Source organism: Sarcophilus harrisii, chromosome 2 (assembly GCF_902635505.1).
Source record: "Sarcophilus harrisii chromosome 2, mSarHar1.11, whole genome shotgun sequence".
NCBI classification, from domain to species: Eukaryota; Metazoa; Chordata; class Mammalia; order Dasyuromorphia; family Dasyuridae; genus Sarcophilus; species Sarcophilus harrisii.
In genome coordinates this window covers 98,259,747-98,281,577 of record NC_045427.1, presented here as the reverse complement: position 1 = coordinate 98,281,577, position 21,831 = coordinate 98,259,747, and the positions used below count along the sequence as shown (strand labels likewise).

Below are 21,831 nucleotides of genomic sequence, written 5' to 3'. Positions count from 1 at the left end.
ATTATCACATAGCTAGCATGTGACTGAAGCAAGACTTGAATCTACATTTCAAGACTTCATGTGAACTGAAATAATTTCCATTATTATATTCCTGCTACTATTTTATTATCCAATTACAGTTTTAGGTACAGACTTTTCCACTTAAAACAGATGAAATTTATCACTTTTCTTCTATTTTTTCATTCTTTTGATTTTGTTTGATTGATTCATGATGTCACAGTCAGCTTCTACTTACCCAATTCTAAGTTTTAAATAATTGTTTTCTTCAGTTAGCTTTTATATTTTTCCATTTGGTCATTTGTATTTTTTAAGAAATTTCACTTTTTATTCAGTGGATTTTGGTACCTTATTTTCCATTTGACCAAGTCACCTTTTTAAACAATTGCTTTTTTTTCCCCATTGTTGATTCATTTTTCATGATTCTCTTTTCCCAATTTCTTTTCTTTTCCCAATTTTTCTTCTACTTCTTATTTGATTTTTTTAAAAGTCCTTTTTGAGCTTTGCCAAGAGGACTTTTTTGGGCTTGAGACCAATACATATTCCCTGTTGAGGTTGATTACTAGCATTCTCTCAGCCAGGATTTCCAGGGCTGACAACTCATCTGCTGCACTGGGGTCACCCAGCCTGGTAGTACTGGCACTGCTGAGTATGGATTTCAGGGCTGGCAGTTTGCCTGCTGTACTGGAGCTAGAAATCTCCCACTGGCTTGCAGGGGCACCAACCGATGATCTGAGGTTCCTTTTAATTCAAGTGAGACAGACTTTTCCTATCGTACTGTTAAGCTGAGCTGGAAAATTGTTTCACTCTTGTCTTTTTAGCTCAGAGGATCATCAAAACTAAGCCAGGGAGGTAGATATAAATATCACAGCCTTTACACTTTTCAATTTTTATATTTAAATTTCAAATCCAAGTTTAAAAACATTTAAATTTTTAAAAATGTAAAAATTTTCACTATGGATTAGGAAAATGCAAATCAAAATAATTCTAAGGTACTACCTTACACTTAATCAGACTGTCTAAAATGACAGGAAAAGATAACGATAGTGGACATGTGGGAAAACAGGGACACTAATACATTGTTGGTGGAATTGTAAACTGATCCCACCATTCTGGAGAGCGATTTAGAACTATGCCCAAAGAGCTGTAAAATTGTCTATACTTTGATCCAGCAGTGCCACTATTAGGTCATATACCAAAGAAATTATAAGAGGGACAGAGTCCCACATGGGCAAAAATATTTGTGGCAGCCTTTTTTGTAAGGGCAAGGAACTGAACATTGAGTGGATGCCTATTAGTTGGGGAATGGCTGAATAAGTTCTATAAGATATGATAAACAGGCTGATTTCAGAAAATCCCAGGTAAGTTTACATGAACTGATGCTGAGTGAAACAAGCATAACCAGAAATCATCAGAACACAGCAACAGCAAGATTATGATGGACTTGGTTCTTAGCGATTCAGTGATCGGAGGCAAATTCCAGTAAACTTGGGATGGAAAATGCCATGCCCATCCAGAGACAGAACTACACTATTTTCACCTTTTTTTTCCCTCGTGTTTTTTCCCTTTTATTCTGATTTTTCTCTCTCAATATGAGTCACATGGAAATATGTAAAAATAATAATAATAATAATAATAATGTATAATAAAATATATTTTTTCAAAATAATATATATATTTCAAAATATAAATTTTTTCAAAAGACGAAAAGATTTTAAACAACTACTTTTTGCATACGAAGAAACTGACGCTCACCGAAGTGAAGTGACTTCCTAAGGGTCATACAGTTGGTCACTGTCAAGGGTAAATTTCCAATTCTCTTACTAAGGAGAAAAATGTGCCGCACTTCGCGTTTTGACGAAGTTTGTCCCTCTCCGGCCCCTGTGAGGTGTAATTTCTTGTCTTTCCACACAAGCCGTAGAAACGAAACTAAGCGGCGCCCTTTCCTACCTCCCACCCCCTCGATTGCTTCGATCAGCCAATCAGGACGCAGCTCGGGGCAGTCCTCCGCCAGGGTGTCATGGCAGCCTCCACACGCTGCTGCTTGTGCCTGCGGCTCCGGCCGCTGAAGAACCGGCCTTTCCTCGTGTCAAGGCAGGCCCCGCGGCTCTCTCCGAGGCAGGCACGAGCGCTCTGGGGAAGCACGAAGCCCATGACCGTGACCGTGGACTTGGGCAGCAGGTACGGGAGCTCCCGGCTCCGCCGCCAGCCGCTCTGAGCCCCTGCACTTTCTGCTCGCGCGGACCCAGAATCCGCTCGCTCCGCCTGGGGGAGCCCTCTCTCGCGCACTCTGGTGACCCTGCCTGGGGACTTTCCCGTGACCGGCTCTCCCGGTGGCCCCGCCCCCGACTCTGGGGGGAAGCTAGTGAGCCGCCCCCCAGGGAGCAGCACTCGGTAGCCTTCCTCTCCTCCCCCTCCTATCCGGGGAAGTCTTTTAAATTAGCTGAACCTCAATTTCCCTATCTGCAAAATGGGGCAAGATGGAGAGAGCGCTGGAGTCCGGGAGATCTGGGTTTAAATACAGCTTCTAGCTTTGTGACCCTGAGCAAGCGAGCCACTTAAACTCTCCAAAGTCTGTTTCTTAATCTGTAAAAAGCGAGGAAGTTGGACCGCAGGGCCTCCGAGGTCCCTTGTAGCACTAAATCTGCGACTGTATGAAATAGCATCTTTCTCACAAAGCCCTTGGGAAATCGAACAAGATCAAACCGAGGCTGAGGTGGTGGTGAGGATCAGAACCGATTTGCAAATCCTAAGGTGCTCTGTTAATGAGAGCAGCATCTAGCAAAGTGCTTGATATACAGTAGGTGCTCAATAAATGCTTGCTTTCGATAATGAAATATAATGGAGAGTAAAATGAGAGAGTTTACTTTATCTATAAAGTTCTTTTCTTAATTTTTTTTCTCATATTGCTTACGTTCTGTGCCATTTGCTCAAGTCCCATGTTGACTCTGGGCATCCAGGTTGATGCCTTAACGTTTCAGATGACCCTTAATTGTCAAATTCGTCGACTTTTTCTTAGTCCACATTCTTGATTTTTTTACTCTGTTGACAAAATTGGTCTCCCATTGATTCATCAATGAAGCAAAGAAATATCTATTAAACTTTTACTCTTTGCCAAGTCCTGTGGTAGGGAAAGAAAAACAAAATCAAAACAGCCATTGCCCACAAGGGATTTATGGAGAGCATGGAACTACTCTGCAACTTAGACAATTTGTCTAATTGACTATATAGTCAATACTAGCCATTTTGGGCTTGGATCAGGAAAGGTCTCATGTTAGAATTTGAACTCAAACTCATCTTCAAAGAAATCTCGCAATCCAAGTAAGAGGTAGATATCAGGAGGGATTACATTCCAGGCATGTACAAAAAAGCTTAGAAATAGAAGATAAGAGTGTTGTCTATTGAGAGAGACATCAATCTGACTGAACTGTGGAGTGGGTGAATGAGTGAAGTGGGTAAAAAGTCTTGCAGGATAATTTGGCATCTGGTTGTGAAGGACTTTAAATGCCAGAGAAATGTGGTAGTAGAGAGCCATTGGAGCTTCTTTTGTGGGGAGTGATGTAATCAAATCCATGATTTAGGAATATCACTTAATGGTGAAATATGGATTGGAGGGGAATAATTAGAAGCTGGATGACTGATTTAAGAGTATCTTTTGCCATGATCTGGGCAAGAGATGATAAACTCTGAAGGTCTGAGCTAGGGTGCTTGTGAGGGAAGAGAATGTGAGAATCTAGGGAATTAAGCATTTGAATAGGGGGAAGGAAGGAGTGGAACAATAAAGAATGTCTTCTTGATTTGGATTGGAAGGATCTTGGTACTCTTGATAGCAGTCAAAAATCAAGGACATGGCTCTCAGTACATACTGTAAGAAGTCAAGAAGGAAGAGAATTGAGAAAAGATCACTATTAAATTTAGCAATAAATAGAATCCTAAAGACTTTGAATAGGGCAGTTTGAATCAAGTGGTAAAGGATGAAATCCAAAGAAGTTTTGTAGAAGAAAGAGTTTTGTTTTAGGCATGTTGAATTTAAGCTGCCTTTGGAGCATCCATTTAGAAATGTCCAGTAGGAAATTAGTAAGGAAGGCTGGTTTTAATCTTAAAGTCATTTGCGTAGAGATGTATCCTTGGGAGCTGATGAACTTACCATAAGAGTATAGAGAAAAAAAGAAGATATAAGATAGATTGTGGGATATTCTCATATTTGAAGAGGGAAGGAGAGAGAGACTTCAATAATGATCCAGTAAAGGAGGCCAAGGAGTAATCAGGCAGGCAAGAAGAATGAGAAAGCAGAGATTAATCAAGGGGAGCATGTGGTCAGAAGTACCAGACCCTAAAGAAAGGTTAAGAAAAATGAAGACTGAGAAAAGGCCCGTGAATCTGACTATATTGAAAATTTAAGAGTTTCAATTGACTCATGAGGTTATAAACTAGATTAAATAGATTAAAAGAAAGAAAAGTTAAAGAGTTTGGTGAAGTCTGACCTATGGCCTCTTCAAGCTATGAGAGATGTGCCTGTGTAGATATATTTTAGAGAGCAAAGTGGGCAGACAGGTAGATAGACATATCATCTCATTCACAACTGAACTCACAGAAAAACTGTCTATACTCATTGCCTCCATTTGCTTAGTTTCCAAAACTCAATTTTCAGCCTCTTACAATCAGGTTTCGTTCTCTGCCACTTGAGAGAAGCTGCCCTGTCTGAAATCTAATGATGGTTTTTTCCTTAATCTTCTTCCTTCTTGACTTCTGAAGTATTTTACATTACTGAGTACCAAGTGTTTTTCAGAATACTTCTCTCTCCCCCCCCCTTCTTTTTCTCTCTCCCTCCCTCTCTCTCTTTGTCTGTCTGTCTCTCTCTGTCTCTCTCCTTCCCTCTCTTTTTCTTTCCCTCTTTTTTTCTTTCCCTCTTTTTCTCTCTCCACCCTCTCTTTCCCCCCATCCTCTTACCTGTTTGTCCATTCTTTTGCAATCTGCTTTGTATAAGGGTTCCAGAGGACCTGCTCTGGGCCCTCTGTGCTCTCTTTTGGGGGATCTCTTCACTCAATCCACAAATACATACTGCTAGGGATACAAAGAAATAAATAAAACCATCTTAGTCTTTGAAGACCTTGTAATTCTTTCAGAAGATACAATGTGAGTTTTAATTAATACAAAATAAGACTATTTACAAGGTGAATTTTTCAGAGGGAAGGGCAGCTGGCAGGGGAGCAGGAAAGCCTTCATGTAAAAGGTGACTACTAAGGTACTAAGGTAAACAGAGTTAAGTGAACTTGGACCAGATTTGAATTTAGACTTTCCTCACCCCAGGCTCACCACTGTATTCATGGGGTAACCTAGACCAGACCTAGGCATTTCTATCCTCCTTGCCTCAAGTCTTCTCCCCTTATACCTTGTACATAGCCACTAATTTGATAGTCTTAAAGAATAAGTCTGTCTCTGTCACTCTCCTACTCAAGAAGCTACAATGGCTTCCATATAGGATAAGACACAAATTCTTCTGCTTAGCATTTAATCTTTCATAATCTGGCCCCCAGCAGTTTTCCAAGCTAGTTACAAAATATTTTCCACTTTATACTATACCACTAGCCAAGCAAATTTTTTTTCTAGTTATTATTTATACACATTTATTTCAATTTTTCACCTTTATTCCTTTACACAATCTGTTCACTACATATAGAATATTCTCCTACCATATCTGTTTCTGGCTGGCCTTTCCCTCTTCAAGTCCCAGCTCAAAACGTTTTTCCTTATTTTCTCAATTGTTAATCTCCTACCTCCATCTCATCTCTGTATTTCATATATGTTGTTTTTACTTATGTGTGACCATGATCTTTTTCTTAATAGAATGTAAGCTACTTGAGAACTGGGACTGTTTCCTTTTTGCTTCTGCATCTCTGTTGTCCAGACCAGTGCCCCCTACATAGTGGGCACTAAAGTTAACACTTGTAAATGAATATAATTTCAAAAGGCAGAAAGGAAGAGAGATGGCAATCAAAGCAGAAAAAACTTGAAGAAAGTATTATAGCATGGAAGAAGAAAGTGAAGATAGAACAAAGATTACATTAAGTGCATATTGAATGGTGCCAAAATGATGGTTTAAATCCAGGCAAAGAAATTTGGACTTAATGCCAAAAGAAACCTTGGTAGATTTGTGAGCAGACAATATATATTGATATAATCTAGGGATACTTACCCTGAGGTCTGTGAACTTTGGGATATTTTTTTTCACTGTTTTGATCATTGTATTTCTTTTTATTTTTAAAGCTTCAATTGTGGCAACACTTTATTTTTTTTTTTAAATAATTGCATTTATTGTTTTTTATAAAAGCTTTTTATTTATAAAACATATGCATGGGTAATTTTTCTTGATCATTGTATTTCAATATAATTGATCTTTATACTGCTATTCATTTTTTATGTACTTAAAAACACTGAGGGAGGATTTACAAAAATTAATTCTAGAACTACTTGTAGGACTACATACTTGAAGAATAGCTAATTCAGGTATGGGATGATGAAAGCCTGGATTAAGGTTATAGCTGTAGGAGTGAAAGGGAGTGAGTAGATAGCCCCAGTACTTCAAAAGAAGAAATGGTTAGTATTGGAGATTCAAAGGATTTATTCAGAGTTCCAATTAATCTCATTTAGCCTCTATTTCTTCTTGTGTAAAATAAAATAATAACAACATTTCCTTCCCATTCTTATATAAAGAATATAAGCAAAGCACTTTACAAACCTTAAAGCCTTCTAAAAATTCCATAAAAGCTTTATGTGAACTGTTAATATTACCAGCAATTAATGAATACCCTGCTTTTTTTTTTTTTTTTTAATTATTTAATAGCCTTTAATTTACAGGATATATACATGGGTAACTTTACAGCATTAACAATTGCCAAACCTCTTGTTCCAATTTTTCACCTCTTACCCCCCCCACCCCCTCCCCTAAATGGCAGGATGACCAGTAGATGTTAAATATATTAAAATATAACTTAGATACACAATAAGAATACATGACCAAAACATTATTTTGCTGTACAAAAAGAATCAGACTCTGAATTATTGTACAATTAGCTTGTGAAGGAAATCAAAGATGCAGGTGTGCATAAATATAGGGACTGGGAATTCAATGTAATGGTTTTTAGTCATCTCCCAGAGTTCTTTTTCTGGGTATAGCTAGTTCAGTTCATTACTGCTCCATTAGAAATGATTTGGTTGATCTCGTTGCTGAGGATGGCCTGATCCATCAGGACTGAATACCCTGCTTTCTTCAAAAGAATTGTATAAGCTGTGTCAGGGCTGTCAATCATATTGATAACTAAAGTCCTTTTGGTTTTGTTTTAACAGAAAACTAGAAATATCCTCTGGAAAACTGGCTAGATTTGCAGATGGCTGTGCTGTGGTACAGGTAAAACATGGTTTTTAATTTTCAGTTTTTAAAAAATAGTTACTAAACCTAGTTTTAAGTTCTTCCATAATAATGGATATTTAAATGAATAATGTAAGAATCTTGATATTGGAAGTCAATTCAGAAAGCATATAGTTTATTTCTAATATTTGTATCAAAACTGTTCTAGAACAGGTATTCTTTCTTATCTTTAAGATTTTTAAAAAATTATTTATGCATTAATTAAAGTAGTATCTTATGAACTTTTATGCAAGAAGTTTTATTGATCTGTAGCTATAAATCTTACTCTGTTTGTAATGATGGCAGAGAAAACGACTAGATTTTTGCTTATTTCAAATTGACTTTGTTCTTGCTTCAGTCATGGCATAGCAGAAATCTACTTTTGGCCACTTAAGATTAATTAAAATCACTGTTATGAAGAAATAGTAACCTTTGAGTTTAATTAAAGTAAAGTAGCAACTCATTCATTTTTTAAACTTCTGTTAAATAACTGGAAGCAAAAAAACAAATTGGAAGGTATTAGTATATTGATAATTCTTGATCTAATGCTAATGCTTTATTTTTAAGTCAGGTGAAACAGCTGTGATGGTCACAGCAGTCAGTAAAACAAAACCTTCACCCTCTCAGTTCATGCCTTTAGTGGTAAGTACCAGATAATTTATCTAAATCTGAAATTGTAATAGTTCCTAAAGAATACAGAAGGGGAAATGGGGGAGGAAATAGTGCCCTACTTCCATATTACTTAATACTTTGGACAAAGCATCTTGGCTAGGGATGAATCTAGATTGCTTTTTAAAATGGGTAATTAAATTCAGTTCAGTAAGAGGCTATTTTTTATAGATTCTAATGGTCTTGTATGTGTATATATATATAATAATAAATTTGCAAAGAGGCAGATTTTATTTCTTGTGATGACTGCATATTTTAAAATCAGCCAGAGTCAGGAATTCAGGTTAAGGGAAAGTCTTCAATCTTTATTCTCAGTAGAGGTGAAGAAGGATCGGAGGTGAAGGGGGGAATCATGATCGCAATGTGTGCAGCTGCAACAGCAGTCTCTCCCCACCTCTCTTCCTGCCCCTCTTCTTCCACCCACCAAAATCGTCATTTCCTATACAACACATCAGGACTTTCACAAAGAGTGGGCAGGGGCCATTCTTTCTCCAAGCATATATATTAATAGAGTATGGTCCAATTACTATTTAGTCTCATGTGCTTGGGACTTCAGTACATCAACTCAAGCTTCAGCCTGAGTTTCTGCCTATTGAAATTTTTCTTAAGTAGCATGGTGAAATACTGGAATCTTAGATGCCCTAGAGGGACAGTTAAATGGTCCAGTTATAGTGTCAGACTTGAAGTCAGAAAGACTCATCTTCATGAGTTTAAATCTGGCCTTAGACATTATCTAGCTATGCGACTCTGGATAATTAACTTAATCCTTTTTACCTTGGTTTTCTTACTTATAAAATGAGCTGGAGAAGGATATGACAAACAATGCTTCTATCTTTCCCAAGAAAATCCCAAATGGGGTCATAAAGAGTTGGACACAACTAAAAAAGAAGAAATTGTTCTAGAAGTAAGTAAAATAGGCAGTAGGAATTTCTCGTGTCCTGGAGATATTTAGGGAAACACTGGAGGGTCTAGAAGAGATTCTTCACTGGATGAAACATTAAATATAGCTTTTAAGGTTATTTTCAATTTTTAAGTTGTATAAAAATCTTTGTCTGTCTTATAAAGCAACACAGTTTTTGGCTCCAAAGAAAAAATTGCCACATGTCCTTTCTCTGTCCCAGGTAGATAATTATTTTTAAGGCAATGATAGGTTTTAGTAGAGTTTGTAATAGTATAGCTGTTTTGGGGATTCATAAGAACTATTCCATTTTCACTTAAGGTTGACTATAAACAAAAAGCTGCTGCAGCAGGTAGAATTCCCACAAACCATCTTAGAAGAGAATTTGGTTCTTCTGATAAAGAAATTCTCACAAGTCGGGTTATAGGTAAGATTTTTTTTTAAAAAAATACAAAAAAAAACTTCATCTAGTCATTTAGTTTACTTGGAGTACATGAGTTGAAAGGGAGAGAGAAGGGAAAGTCATGCTAAGGTTATGAACCTGGAAACTCAAGAACTTTGGAAGAGAGGTAAGGGTAACGATTTCAGATTTGGACATTTTGCATTTAAGATATCCCTGCAACATGCAGTTTGAAATGTATAGGAGGGAATTGGTGATGTGTTTCTGCATTATAACTTTTGGCAAAAAACTTAGTTACCTACATTTTTATTCAGAATGGAATAAACATATATAAGTGATATCATTCTGTGGAAGTCTGGGTTAGCTCCCTGGAAGCCTCAGAATCAGCTAGAGTCAGGATAAGCAAAAGTCTTTTGTCTTTAGGGGGAGAAGTGAAGGGGATTGACAAAACTGCCACATGCTCTCCACCAGCTGACCTCCCTTCTCCTTCTCCTCCAAAGGTGACTCTGGCTTATCTTATTCCACCCCCAATCCCTCCTATGATTATCTGTATACACCAAAATATCCAAGCCAGCACAGAATAGTGAGAAGGGCCATTTTCCAAGCATATGCTAATAGAGTATTGTCCAATAGCCTTAAGTGCTCAGTTGTCTGATTCCAATGCACCTATTCAGAGTTTCAGCCCTTTACATTGATCCATTCATTTGTGTTCTTCTTAGTAAGCTTGAAAAAAAATTCTTCCTATTGAACCACTCCGTTGTTTTTAACCATATTTTTAATATACAAAATCTATTAACTAATATATTAATGACAAACTAGTATCCTCACAAAACTATTTTAAAACTTCCTTTTCCCTCCCCAGATCGTTCAATTAGGCCTCTCTTTCCATCTGGCTACTTTTATGATACACAGGTATGTTGTGTTTAGTATATTTTTCTAAGTCAGTATTTCTTAAATATCTGCTATACTTTCATCACTATGCTAGTCACAAGAAAACAGAAATTCTTCTTGATAGTATTATATTTTAAGGTGAATGAATAATGAATAAGTACGGCTTTCATTCCAAATGGTCGTTGGAAATTGACTGAAAAAGATGATTTGATCAATAATAGTAATTTACATGCCTATAAACTTGCAAAATACTTAAACACCACAAGGAGTTACTAGTTGTAGTAATTTTCTCATTTTACAGATGGTGGAATAGTGGTTTGACCAAAGCCCCATAACTAATAAGTGTCAAAAGTGAGATTCAAACCCAGAGTTTTCCTCTCTAAATTCAGTAATCCTGCTATATTATAGTACCTCTCCAGCAGAATAATTTTTAAGGAGAGATTTTAAAGTACAGTGTAGAACACAACTTAATTCTTAGTTTTTATTAATTAAGTTTTCTAATTCTCTCTGGAGAAAAAATTTTGCATTACATTTTTGGTTATATAAACTTGTCAATAATGCAATATATCACTAATATAATTGGTGATAATAATATCACTAATATAATAATATATATAACTAGTGAGAGTCAGTGTAGAGCAGAGAAAGTTTTGATGTCTCCCTTTGGAAAGACTCTTCATAGAAAAGGATTTCTTGTCTCTTTAAAAGTATATATTTTGGGGGCACCAGTAGTGGATAGAGCACCAGGCCTGAAGTCAGGGGGAATTCAAATCTGGTCTCAGACACTTAACATTTCCTAGCTGTGTGACCCTGGGCAAATCACTTAAGGTATTCAAATTCAAAAAAGGTATGAATGGCAGTGACAGACAGATTGGAATCATCTGCATTGAAGAATTTAGGTGACCAGAGTGTTAGAAGGGAGATCTATGTAAGTAGACTCAAATAAAGATGAAGACAAGAGTTGAACCAATTGCCTCAGCAAAAAAAAAAAAAAAAAAAAAAAAAAAAAAAAAAAATTATATTTTTGATGCCCCACACTTCAATTTTTATATATTCAAAATACTAGTGAAGATCTATAGGGTTGACATAATTACAGTAGAATTATTTGGCTTAGTAAATATCTGGTATTTTTTTAGTCTTGTTTCAATCCAACCACTTAAGTGCTTTCCAAGTAATATACCAAGCATTCATTTACTCCAGGTCTAATTTTTGCCTTTTTTTCGTTTTAACATGTAAATCTTAATGTAGTACTTAGCACCTTGTATGTAGATATTTATATTTTTAATGGATATTATTTGGTTGACCTAACTTGTTTATCTTGGAATGTGATCTAATAAAATCATAATTATAGATTTGATTCCTCTTTAGTTTTGCTGTGTTCTCTGGCTGAATTTCTTAACCTAGCCAGATGTCTAAAATAGTTGGTCCTTGGTCACAAAAGATTACAAGTGAGAGTCTGATTAACTTAGTGTAACCATCACTGGTGCCCAAAGCATTTTTGCTAATGATGTAAATAAATTAAATGGCATAGATTAACCCTCTTCATATTATCTGATCTCAGATAACAATTTTAATTGGATTTTCCCAATAACCTTATGCCATTTTGAATGATCAGAACTCTTCAAACAGTTGTTTTATGAATTTTCACTGTATTCTTTCCCATCTTTTACAAGAATGTTTCCTCCTCAAGTAAATTTGTTATTAATACTGTTAGTTGTGATCAACTAAATTTTCCATTTTTTTTTCCTTTTGTATCAGGTTCTTTGTAATCTTTTAGCAGTAGATGGTGTTAATGAACCTGATGTCTTAGCAATTAATGGTGGTAAGTCCAAAATCAGAGATTTTAAAATTAGTCTTTTAGTTATTCCGAAAGCTAAAAAAATTTTGTGTTTCCTTGCTTTTAGCTTCTGCAGCCCTCTCATTATCAGATATTCCTTGGAATGGTCCCATTGGTAAGTCAAAACTTGAATAAAAAAAAAAATAAAGGTTACTTTTACAAAGTAACATGTAATTTGTACTATTGACTATTATGATCATAGCATTATGTTAGCTGATAGGGATACAAAGATAAAACACATTCACTGCCCAGGGGTTTAGAGCATACAGAAGAAATAATCCATTTTTATATAAGTGTAGTATAAAGTAGAATGTTATAGTAGCAAGGGAAAAAATTGAATCAAAGTACTCTTAAGAAAATTGAGATTAGAAAATACTCCCTAATAGGAGTAAGAAAGGGCAGAATAAAGTAGCTAGGATTTTACAAAGCTGAGCCTTGATAGCAGAGAAGGATTTTGGTAGCAAAGATATAATATATGTTCTGGAAACAGGGCATGGCCATCATAAAATCACAGAGGAAAGATAATTTGGAGTCATAGTATAGAGGACTTTTAGCTAGCAAGAGGAGGTAGTCGATGGTTTTAAATGCTCCAGAAAGGTAAAGAAATAGAAAACTGAGGGAAAGGCATTAGATTTTACCCTTAAGAGATTGCAGAGGACCTTTGAGAGAGCAGTATCAAAAATGGTGGATTAGAAGCCACATTTCAAAGGGCAGAGCAAATTGGTAGTGAGGAAGTAGAAGCGCAGGTATAGACTAGGCACTTAGAATTAAGTAGAAGTCATAATAGTACTAAGGTTTGATGTGATGACAGGGAAGGTTTTTTTTTTTTAAGGCTGAAATATGATGTTAGGCAAAAAAAAAAAAAAAAGGATCAATAAATATTACTTGAAGATGAAAGAGGGAAGCATCTATGGAGATTTTTGAAGGAGATAGAAATGTATTGAAAGGTACAGGTGAAAGCATAGTCCATCTTGACAAGAAGTATCACTTTGTCTTCTGGAACTAGAACGTATGTGGAGAAGATAAGTAAAAATGTAGAGGTTTAAAGATGAGGCTTCGCAAGACAAATAGGCTTTGACTTCTCAAAAGAAGGCAGAGTCATCTCTAAGATAGTGAGAATTATATCAAAGGCTTTAAAAAAAGATACCTAGGAACAGCAGAGATGTATGATAGGAGCCAACCAGAAATAAGGAAAAGATTTACTGTTTAGAATGAGTGAATTTATTGTGGACTCATTTTGTATGATTTTGTGACTTCTCTATTCAGCATCTCCTAAATGGCCACAGAAAAATTAGACAGCAAGGATGACACATGGTTGAGGATTATCAGGACTTGTTAAAGGACAAAGAATAAGGGATTCAAATGTCAAGCAGTGAGAGTCCAATTGAACTGGGTCCCAGCTACAAAAGAGTGCAGGAAGGCCAGAACAGAAGTTGTAAACTAGAACAGAGTAGAAATTGAGGCACTGACTATTGTAAGGACAAAGAGCAGGTTTAGGAATGAGGCAGTGAGAGAAATAGAATCATACAAGGTTGTGATCCAAAAGGGAAATTGTAGAATTTAAGGTTTTGGTGGTAGTAGAGCAATTACAGATGGTGGTGAAGCATAAGGTATGAATGGCAGTGACAGACAGATTGGAATCATCTGCATTGAAGAATTTAGGTGACCAGAGTGTTAGAAGGGAGATCTATGTAAGTAGACTCAAATAAAGATGAAGACAAGAGTTGAACTAAAGGAAAGTTGTAAGCTGCACTGATAGAGGAAAGAGAAAGAATGACATAGAAGTCAAGGGATAATAGCAATAAAGATCCAGAAAATGCTATAATCAGGTAGTATAAACTTCAGGGGGTAGGTTTCAGAGTGATGTTTTCTGTAAGTTGCATGAAGTATACAAATATCTAGACCTTTGGGCATTGAGAAAAGGAGGTACCTACATAGAAGAATAGTGTCTTTAGGAGAAAACAAATGTCAAGAGTGAGAAAGATGAATAAAAAATTGATAACAATAGAGGGCACAAAGATAGGGAATAGTGGGGGAAGACAGGAGTGGATCAGGGATTGGGCTGAATTAGATGGAGACAGGAATACAGAGAGGGGTAGCAGGGAATAAGGAATTTTTCCAAGACACATGTCTGCTCTGAAGCAGAAGGATTAGAGAAACAGAAAGCAGGAATTTGTTAATTGGGCAGAGCATTGCCCACAAAGAGAAATGATGAAGTCCTAAAATTAATGTTAAATGTTGCTGTGAAGTAGGCCTCTGTTGATGGTATCTTTTATGTAGAGCTGTCTCATTTGCTTAAGGTATAATCATTTCAATTACTGTTACTTTCAAACTTGCTGGAATGAAGTTTTGATTCTAATGATAAAAACATACAAACATTAAAGGGATTTTTTTTTTCCCCCAAGTATGTTTACTTTTTGTCAGTTTTTAAATAAAGCTTATTTGTGAATGAGAATTGGGTATAACATTGGGCATAACAGTGCATATTGAATTTCATTATGATAATGCTTATAAGAAAATTATAGGGTTTTTTTCCCCCAGAAAGTTACAGGTAAAACATGCGATATCAGTGATTTTGAGTTTTAAAATATCATTAATAATTGAAGTCCTTTTTAGGTGCAGTACGAATAGGATTAATTAATGGAGAATTTGTTGTTAACCCAACTCGAAAAGAAATGTCCTCTAGTACTTTAAATTTAATAGTCACTGGAGCACCTTGCAGTCAGATTGGTAAGTAATTTGGAAATCTGTCATTTTCTTATAAGTTCACAGTTTTTAATTTAAATATGTATACATTTTATGATTAATTGTTAAAAATAACTTTTAGTAACTATTTCTAAAATTATTTTTAAAACCTAAAAGGTAACAATTTAATACTGAATTGTTTTATAAATGTGATAATATTTATTTGTCCATTTCATTCTCTCTAACACTTTATGATGGGATTTGACAAAAAGGGTGACCTAATGTAAGGAAGGTTAATGAGAAAGAAAAGAAATGAATTAATTTTGAATCATCTGGATGCCAACATAGGAAGGACATTAGTAAGCTGGAGGGGGCCAGAATGATAAAAGGGCCATAAAATTATGCCACATGATTACTGTTTGAATGTACTGCAATTCAATGAATATATATATTAAGCACCTACTCTGTCTGGGGTACTATTGCAAAGCACTAGGAGTTTACAGTCTAAGGGGAAAGCAAGGCAATATACAAAAGGAAGCCAGAAACAGGAGAGAGGAAGAACAGCAAGGGTTACCTCCCAGTCAGAGAGGAGAGGAGGCTGAGGAACATAGAAGTGCTGAATATCCATATTGAGTTAAACAGCATGACTAGATTTCCAGTGATCAGGTTATCCTGGGAGATCATATTTAGACTGGATTATGGAGTAGGTTGAATAGAATATAATAGCTGCCTTCAAATATTTGAAGAGGTCTCATATGGAAGAATTAAAATCAGATGGCAAAATTAGATGTTACAAAGATAGATTTAGACTCTATGTAAGGAAAAAATGAGTAGCAATCAAGACTATAAGTAGAATATATTGCTTTAGGGAAAGCCATATTGGGTCCTTCTTACTAGAGATCTTCTAGCAAAGGCAAAATGATCATGTACAGATTTTGGTTAAATCATTCTGGGACAAGTACATGTGTAAAATGATGGCTCTTGAGTTCCTTTCACAATCTGAAATTGATTTTGCAACCTTCACTCCTCAGAGCTAATACTTTTGTTATATGATGAATGTATGTAGGATAGAAAGGTGAAAAAATTGTCCAATTTGTCCCAAATTCAACATCTATATCATGGCTTAATGTCCTTCTCTTGGCTATACACTAGGGGAATAAAATGCTCCTGAGTCTTTCCTTCATGATTGGCACTCTATGAAGTTCCATTGGCAATGATACAAGATATTATTTCTCTCTTTTCTAAAATTTTTATTGATATTCTTTGTTTTTACATTACCTTCACTTTTGAATAGATCCTTTTCCTTCTTCCTAGAGAGTCATTCCTGACAACATAGAATAAATAGGACAGGAGAGGACATGCAAAATCAGGTTAACAAAACTGCCTGATAAAATATTCAGTGTTCCACTGAATAGCTCCCCATTTCTGAAAAGAATGAAGGGATATAAATTCTCTTTAGCATTAAGCTTGGTCATTATAATTATATAGCATTCTGACTTACTTTTTTGCTTTTTGTTACTAATTTGTGTATAGTCTTGGTTCTGCTTATTTCACTTGCAATCAATTCATCTAAGTCTTCTTATGCTTCTTTGTAGTCTGCATTTTTTGCCACTTCTTCTAGTAATATTCTATTATATTCATATATCACAACTATTTTTTCCTGTAAGGTATTTGGGATTAATCACACAGTTAATACGTGTTAATTTTCTGAGGCCATATTTGAATTCAGGTCCTCCTGACTTCACTCTGGTACTCTATCCACTATTCCATCTAGCTGCCCCTTGTATTACAACTTTAGACATTGCCCAATATATGAATATATACTTTCTTTCTAGTTCTTTACTATTTCAGAAAGTACTGCTGCTATAAATATTTTTAGTATATATAGCACCTTTCTATTATCTTTGACTTGGTTATAGGCCTACCAATCTTGAGTTGAAGAGATGTATACATTTTAGTCGCTTTTTTTAACATAATTCCCAGCTCCCCGTTTCTATTGCTTTTCTGAGATTGAAAAGGAAAAATAAAAGATTCAGAAATCCCCTTCTTCCTTTACTGTTACTGAAAGAAAGTTTAAAACTTTTCCTCGCTAACTAGAAGAAAAGGACTAGCAACCAAGAAAATGAACAGTGGGAATAATTAGAAATAAATGGGGTAAGTCCTAAAGTGATTCACATTAATTCTAAGTAGACTACTTTCATTAAAATTTGTATAGCTCATGATTTACATAATTTCCCTTTTCCTTATGTAACATTTTATTTTGTGGGGGTTTTATTTGGAGTTTTGTTTAAAGGGGGGAAAAAATCATTTAAAAAAGTTGGTAGTAGAGAAGGACCATTTGATAAAAGCCTACCTGAAATAAGATTAGGCTTCTCTATTCCTATTCAAAATATATCCAGAATTGTAAAACCTTATGAATTGGCAGTTCATATTAAGTCTCTTTTAAGAAATTTTTACTAACATTTATCTTATGCATACCTTCTTTAATTTCCTCTTTGGTTTCATTTGATAGGAAATCTTCAATTGGAATTTAATTCAAATGTGAAAACCCCATAGTTTATCCTCACTTTGCTAATCATTTAAAAATTGAAACTATTTTGATTTTGCTTAAGGAAAGGAATAAGAAAAGAAGCTATAGTAGCTGGAATTAAAGACAAATGTTTTATATTAAATTTGTGTTAGGTTATAACTCAAGAATTGTATACTAATGTTGATGTTTTTGTTAACTTTAAAACTAAATTACAGTAGTAATGGATTTAATGGAACTTGGCTCCCTGTTATTTTTATTTTAATAGTGATGTTGGAAGCTGCCGCGGAGAATGTATTACAGCAGGACTTTTGTCACGCCATCAAAGTTGGGATGAAGCATACCCAACAGATAATTCAGGGTATACAGAAATTGATGAGAGAGAGTGGTTGTGTTAAGAGGACTCCTCAAAAGCTCTTTTCTGCACCACCAGAGATAGTGAAATTTGTCAATAAGTATGTATAGCCATTTGTACCATATGAATTGTGAAATTAGTCCCAGGTTTATCTCCTTAGAAAAAAACTTTCTGTAGAAACTCTGGTTATGTTTCTGCACTCTCACTCCTTAACCAACACTCTTCTGTTGTAATATTTGTTATTATTGTCCACTTTTTTCAGTGGTATCTGACTTCTCTATTGACCCCCTTTGGCTTTTTCTTGGCAAAGATCCTGGAGTAATTTGCTGTTTCCTTCTCTACCTCATTTTACATATGAGGAAATTGAGGCAAACAGAACTAAATAACTTGCCAAGGATCACAGAATTGGAAAGTATGTGGAGGTAGATTTGAGCTCAGGTTTTCCTGACCCCAGGTCCAGCATTCAATCCAGCACACCAATAAGCTGCTCTTTGTCCTACAGTCATAAATACCTGTTCTCAATCTTAACAACAAAAATTTTTTAAGGGCAAACTCATATTTTGCGTGCAGAAAGTCCTACACCTGATGGACCTCCCCCACTGCTCTTTATTCTTCCCTATACCAATAAGCATAAAAAGCAGGTGTGCTATTATTAGTACTCAGTGGGGTTCAGATTTCTGTTCCTCACTAGCCTGGTTCAGTAAGTAGAGTAGGTTCCCCAAGTGCTTTTTGAACTTTCAAAAGGAATATGAAAAGGATAATATACAGTTTCTTGTTCATTCAGAGCATTATGATTTATTAACTATCTTTAATTAGCATGGAAATGCAGATCTGTTGTGTGTTGAACATAATAGATGCTTAGTAAATTGAATTAAATTTAACTGAAATAAAAAACATTTATCTTAGTAATACTTTTTAATGCATATAAATATAAAAATAGAGATCCATCATAGAGGTTGATTCTCCAGCTTGATTAATAAAATACATTACTATTTAGTCATTTGCATCCAAATAGAGTATAACTAAACAAACACTTGACTAAGAACAAGACTGTAACAGCTCACTAGATTCATTTGCCTTATTTTACCTGACATCTTTCACTTACGAATAGCTTGAAGAGACCATTCAACTAAGACAATGAATATAAAGCACTTCACAAAGCTTTAAAATGCCAAGTAAGTGGCAGCTGTCATTATCCAGAGCCTGCTCATATTAACTTAAATGCCATGTTCTTATTCTCTTTTTAAAAGATATTAATTTCTTCAAATTTATCAATTTTATATTTATTTCTTCTTTCCTTGCATTCCAAATATAATGGCAATTCATACTTCCTTTAAGTTACTTTTGAGAAAATGACTTTTTAAAATATTTATATAAATATGTTTTTTAAACATATTAATTAATAAACATAATGTATGAAAAAATACATGTTTTTTAAACACACACACACACACATATATATATATATATATATATATATATATATATATATATATATATATACAAGTGATGTTTACACATGATACATCTTATGGTTTTTATCCTTAAAATAGACATGCCATGGAAAGGATCTATGCTGTTTTTACAGATTTTAATCATGACAAAGTAAGTATACGTAAAATACCTCTTAAGAAAACGATATGTATATACCATACCATATACTGTATGAGTGTGTATGTCTTTGTCTGTCTGTGAATGTGTACCTGCATGTGTGCGCATTTGTCCTCCATGCCCCAACCTCCCTTGCTTTCTTTAAGTTAGTCAGTAATTTAAACATTTCTTAAGCAAGCACCACTATGTGCTTTTTAAAATAGGGAATATTTAAAATATTTTAAATACTCTTAAGTTCCTACCAAAATCCCAAACATTACAGGAAGCCTTTTCCAGCCCCTCTTAATCTCAGTGCTTTCCATCTGTTAATTATCTTCTAAATATCCTTTATATGCCTTGCTTTGTATATTTGTTTGCATGTTGTATCTCCCATTAGATTATAAGTTTCTTGAAGTCAAGAACTGTCTTTTCCCCCCTTTTTGTATCCCTAGTGTTGGCGTATACTAGCCACTTAATAAATGTTTCTTGATTGATTAAAATATCTTGAAATTCTCTTTTTTCTTGATGTTCCTACATTTGTTAATATCTGAATATGTGCAAAAGCATTTGAAGGTCACAAGGAAATATTGTTTTTCTTTGTCAGCTGCTAATCCCTGAAAAACAGAGATTCCCATTATAGAATCCCAGAATTCTGTATTTGCTACGCAGTTTGGTCATAGTTATATAGCAACATAAAAATATTTCTTTTATACCACTAGTAATTATAGTTCATATTTATAACTATAATTTCTTTTAGGTTTCCAGAGATGATGCTATTAACAAGATAAGATTAGATACTGAGGAACTAATAAAAGGTACTATGCTATTTTTATTAATGGTTTTGGGTTATTTTGGTAACAATGAAATTTTGTAATTATTTGACCATTGTCAATCTTTATTTGCACAAAAGTCTAATCCCTAAATACATACTTCTACATTTCACTGGTTTATTTAGAATTATTTTCTTGAGTACTTTCCTTTGTCCCACATATTCATTCAGTCTTTTTTAATAACAACTTCATAATAATGCCTGTGTCATCTCCATCTGTCACACTTAATTCAGGCCTTCTTTATCTCTCCTTCTAATTTGTTCTTCCTTTATATCTTGCTTCCCACTATGAATTCCAAGTGAATCTATCCAAGGCTTATCTTTAACAGTATTACATCACTTCTAAAATATCATCAGTGACTGACTTCCATTGTTTCTCAGATAAAGCCTAATCTCTAGGCTTGGCTTTCAAGGCCTCCATGAACCTATCTTTTTCAGCCTACCTTCAAACTATTTTCCTTTGTTAGCAAGTTCCAGCCAAACTACATTTCTCAGCATGCTGCTTATAATCTATCCTTTCTTGTTTCAGAATACTGAGATACTCCCCCCTTAATCTCCTAACAATGTTCAGATTTGTATCATAGTTATTTGTGTAAATACCTTTTCACTCCTACTAAACTGTAAATACACCAAGAATGAGAATTTCTTCTCATTTGCCTTTGTAACTCATCTGTACCTATTTATGTAAGATACTTAACAAATGTGGAATGAAATACAAATTTGACGGAACATGTACTTCCTGGGATTTAAATTTTGTATGTAATGTAAAAAATCTTTTGTACCTCTTGAACATAAATTAAACATTAAAGCATTATTATAAATATTAAATTTCTTCCAAATAGAAAAATATCCTATGGTTTGATTTATTTGCCCTTTTCAAAAACAATATAGTTGTTAGAATAATTTCTATCATGTCACTATCTGTCACTATCAGAATTGAGGCTATCAACTATTATTGCTATTGAAAAATTTTTAGGGGCAGAGGAGGAGGTGAAGACGGGTTGGCACAGTGAGTAGAGGATCAGCCCCCGAGTCAGAAGAATCTAAGTTCAAATGAAGCCTCCAACACTTAATAGCTTTGTGGTTCTGAACAAATCACTTAACCCTGAATACTACAAGAAAAATAAAAATAAAATAAAATTTAAAATATAAATATATATCTCTCTCTATATATAGTATTTAACATATACTTTAATATATTTAACATGTATTGGATTACCTGCCATCTAGGGGAGGGGATGGGGGGAAGGAGAGGAAAAGTTGTAACAGAAGGTTTTGCAAGGGTCAGTGTTGAAAAACTACCCATGCATATGTTGGGTAAATAAAAAACTATAATAAACATATAGTATATAAATTTAATTTTTAAAAAAAGGAAAAAATAAGACCTATTTACTTAATAAGTAAAATTTACCTTATTTAAGAAATCTTTTATAAAGGTTTTACCATTTATACAAAACCGTACACATGTGTGTAAGATAACTTTTGTCTTACGCCTGTGAGACAGAAGAACATTTTAAAATATCTTTTTTATTATACTCGATTTTACTTATGATATCTATTACTCTATGACATCTTTACTCAAATTCAAGGCAAAAGCTGAAAATCTCAGAAGGTATAACACTGAAAATGACTTATTAGAATATAATAAATAAATAATTAATATTTGAAGTTTTTATGTGATTATTTTTGAGACTTTATTATACTAGGACTAATGAGCATTTCTGGGATAATATATAAAAAACCAT

General features: G+C 34.6%; 1 protein-coding gene across 2 annotated transcripts in view; it reads left to right on the top strand.

The window, feature by feature from the left end:
* The first annotated feature begins 1,967 nt into the window (after nucleotides 1-1,967).
* Nucleotides 1,968-21,831, top strand: part of PNPT1 (polyribonucleotide nucleotidyltransferase 1) — a 41,374-nt gene continuing 21,510 nt past the window's right edge. Inside the window, exons 1-11 of one of the 2 annotated variants that reach the window (XM_031950505.1) lie at nucleotides 1,968-2,178; nucleotides 7,345-7,405; nucleotides 7,973-8,047; nucleotides 9,294-9,399; nucleotides 10,235-10,284; nucleotides 12,022-12,085; nucleotides 12,168-12,215; nucleotides 14,717-14,830; nucleotides 17,581-17,767; nucleotides 19,221-19,272; nucleotides 20,015-20,072. In XM_031950505.1, the coding sequence (XP_031806365.1) occupies nucleotides 2,018-2,178; nucleotides 7,345-7,405; nucleotides 7,973-8,047; nucleotides 9,294-9,399; nucleotides 10,235-10,284; nucleotides 12,022-12,085; nucleotides 12,168-12,215; nucleotides 14,717-14,830; nucleotides 17,581-17,767; nucleotides 19,221-19,272; nucleotides 20,015-20,072 (976 nt within the window). In that variant the 5' untranslated portion in view covers nucleotides 1,968-2,017. Of the gene's footprint in view, nucleotides 2,179-7,344; nucleotides 7,406-7,972; nucleotides 8,048-9,293; nucleotides 9,400-10,234; nucleotides 10,285-12,021; nucleotides 12,086-12,167; nucleotides 12,216-14,716; nucleotides 14,831-17,580; nucleotides 17,768-19,220; nucleotides 19,273-20,014; nucleotides 20,073-21,831 lie in introns of those variants that run through there. The other variant, XM_031950506.1, reaches the window with a different exon arrangement.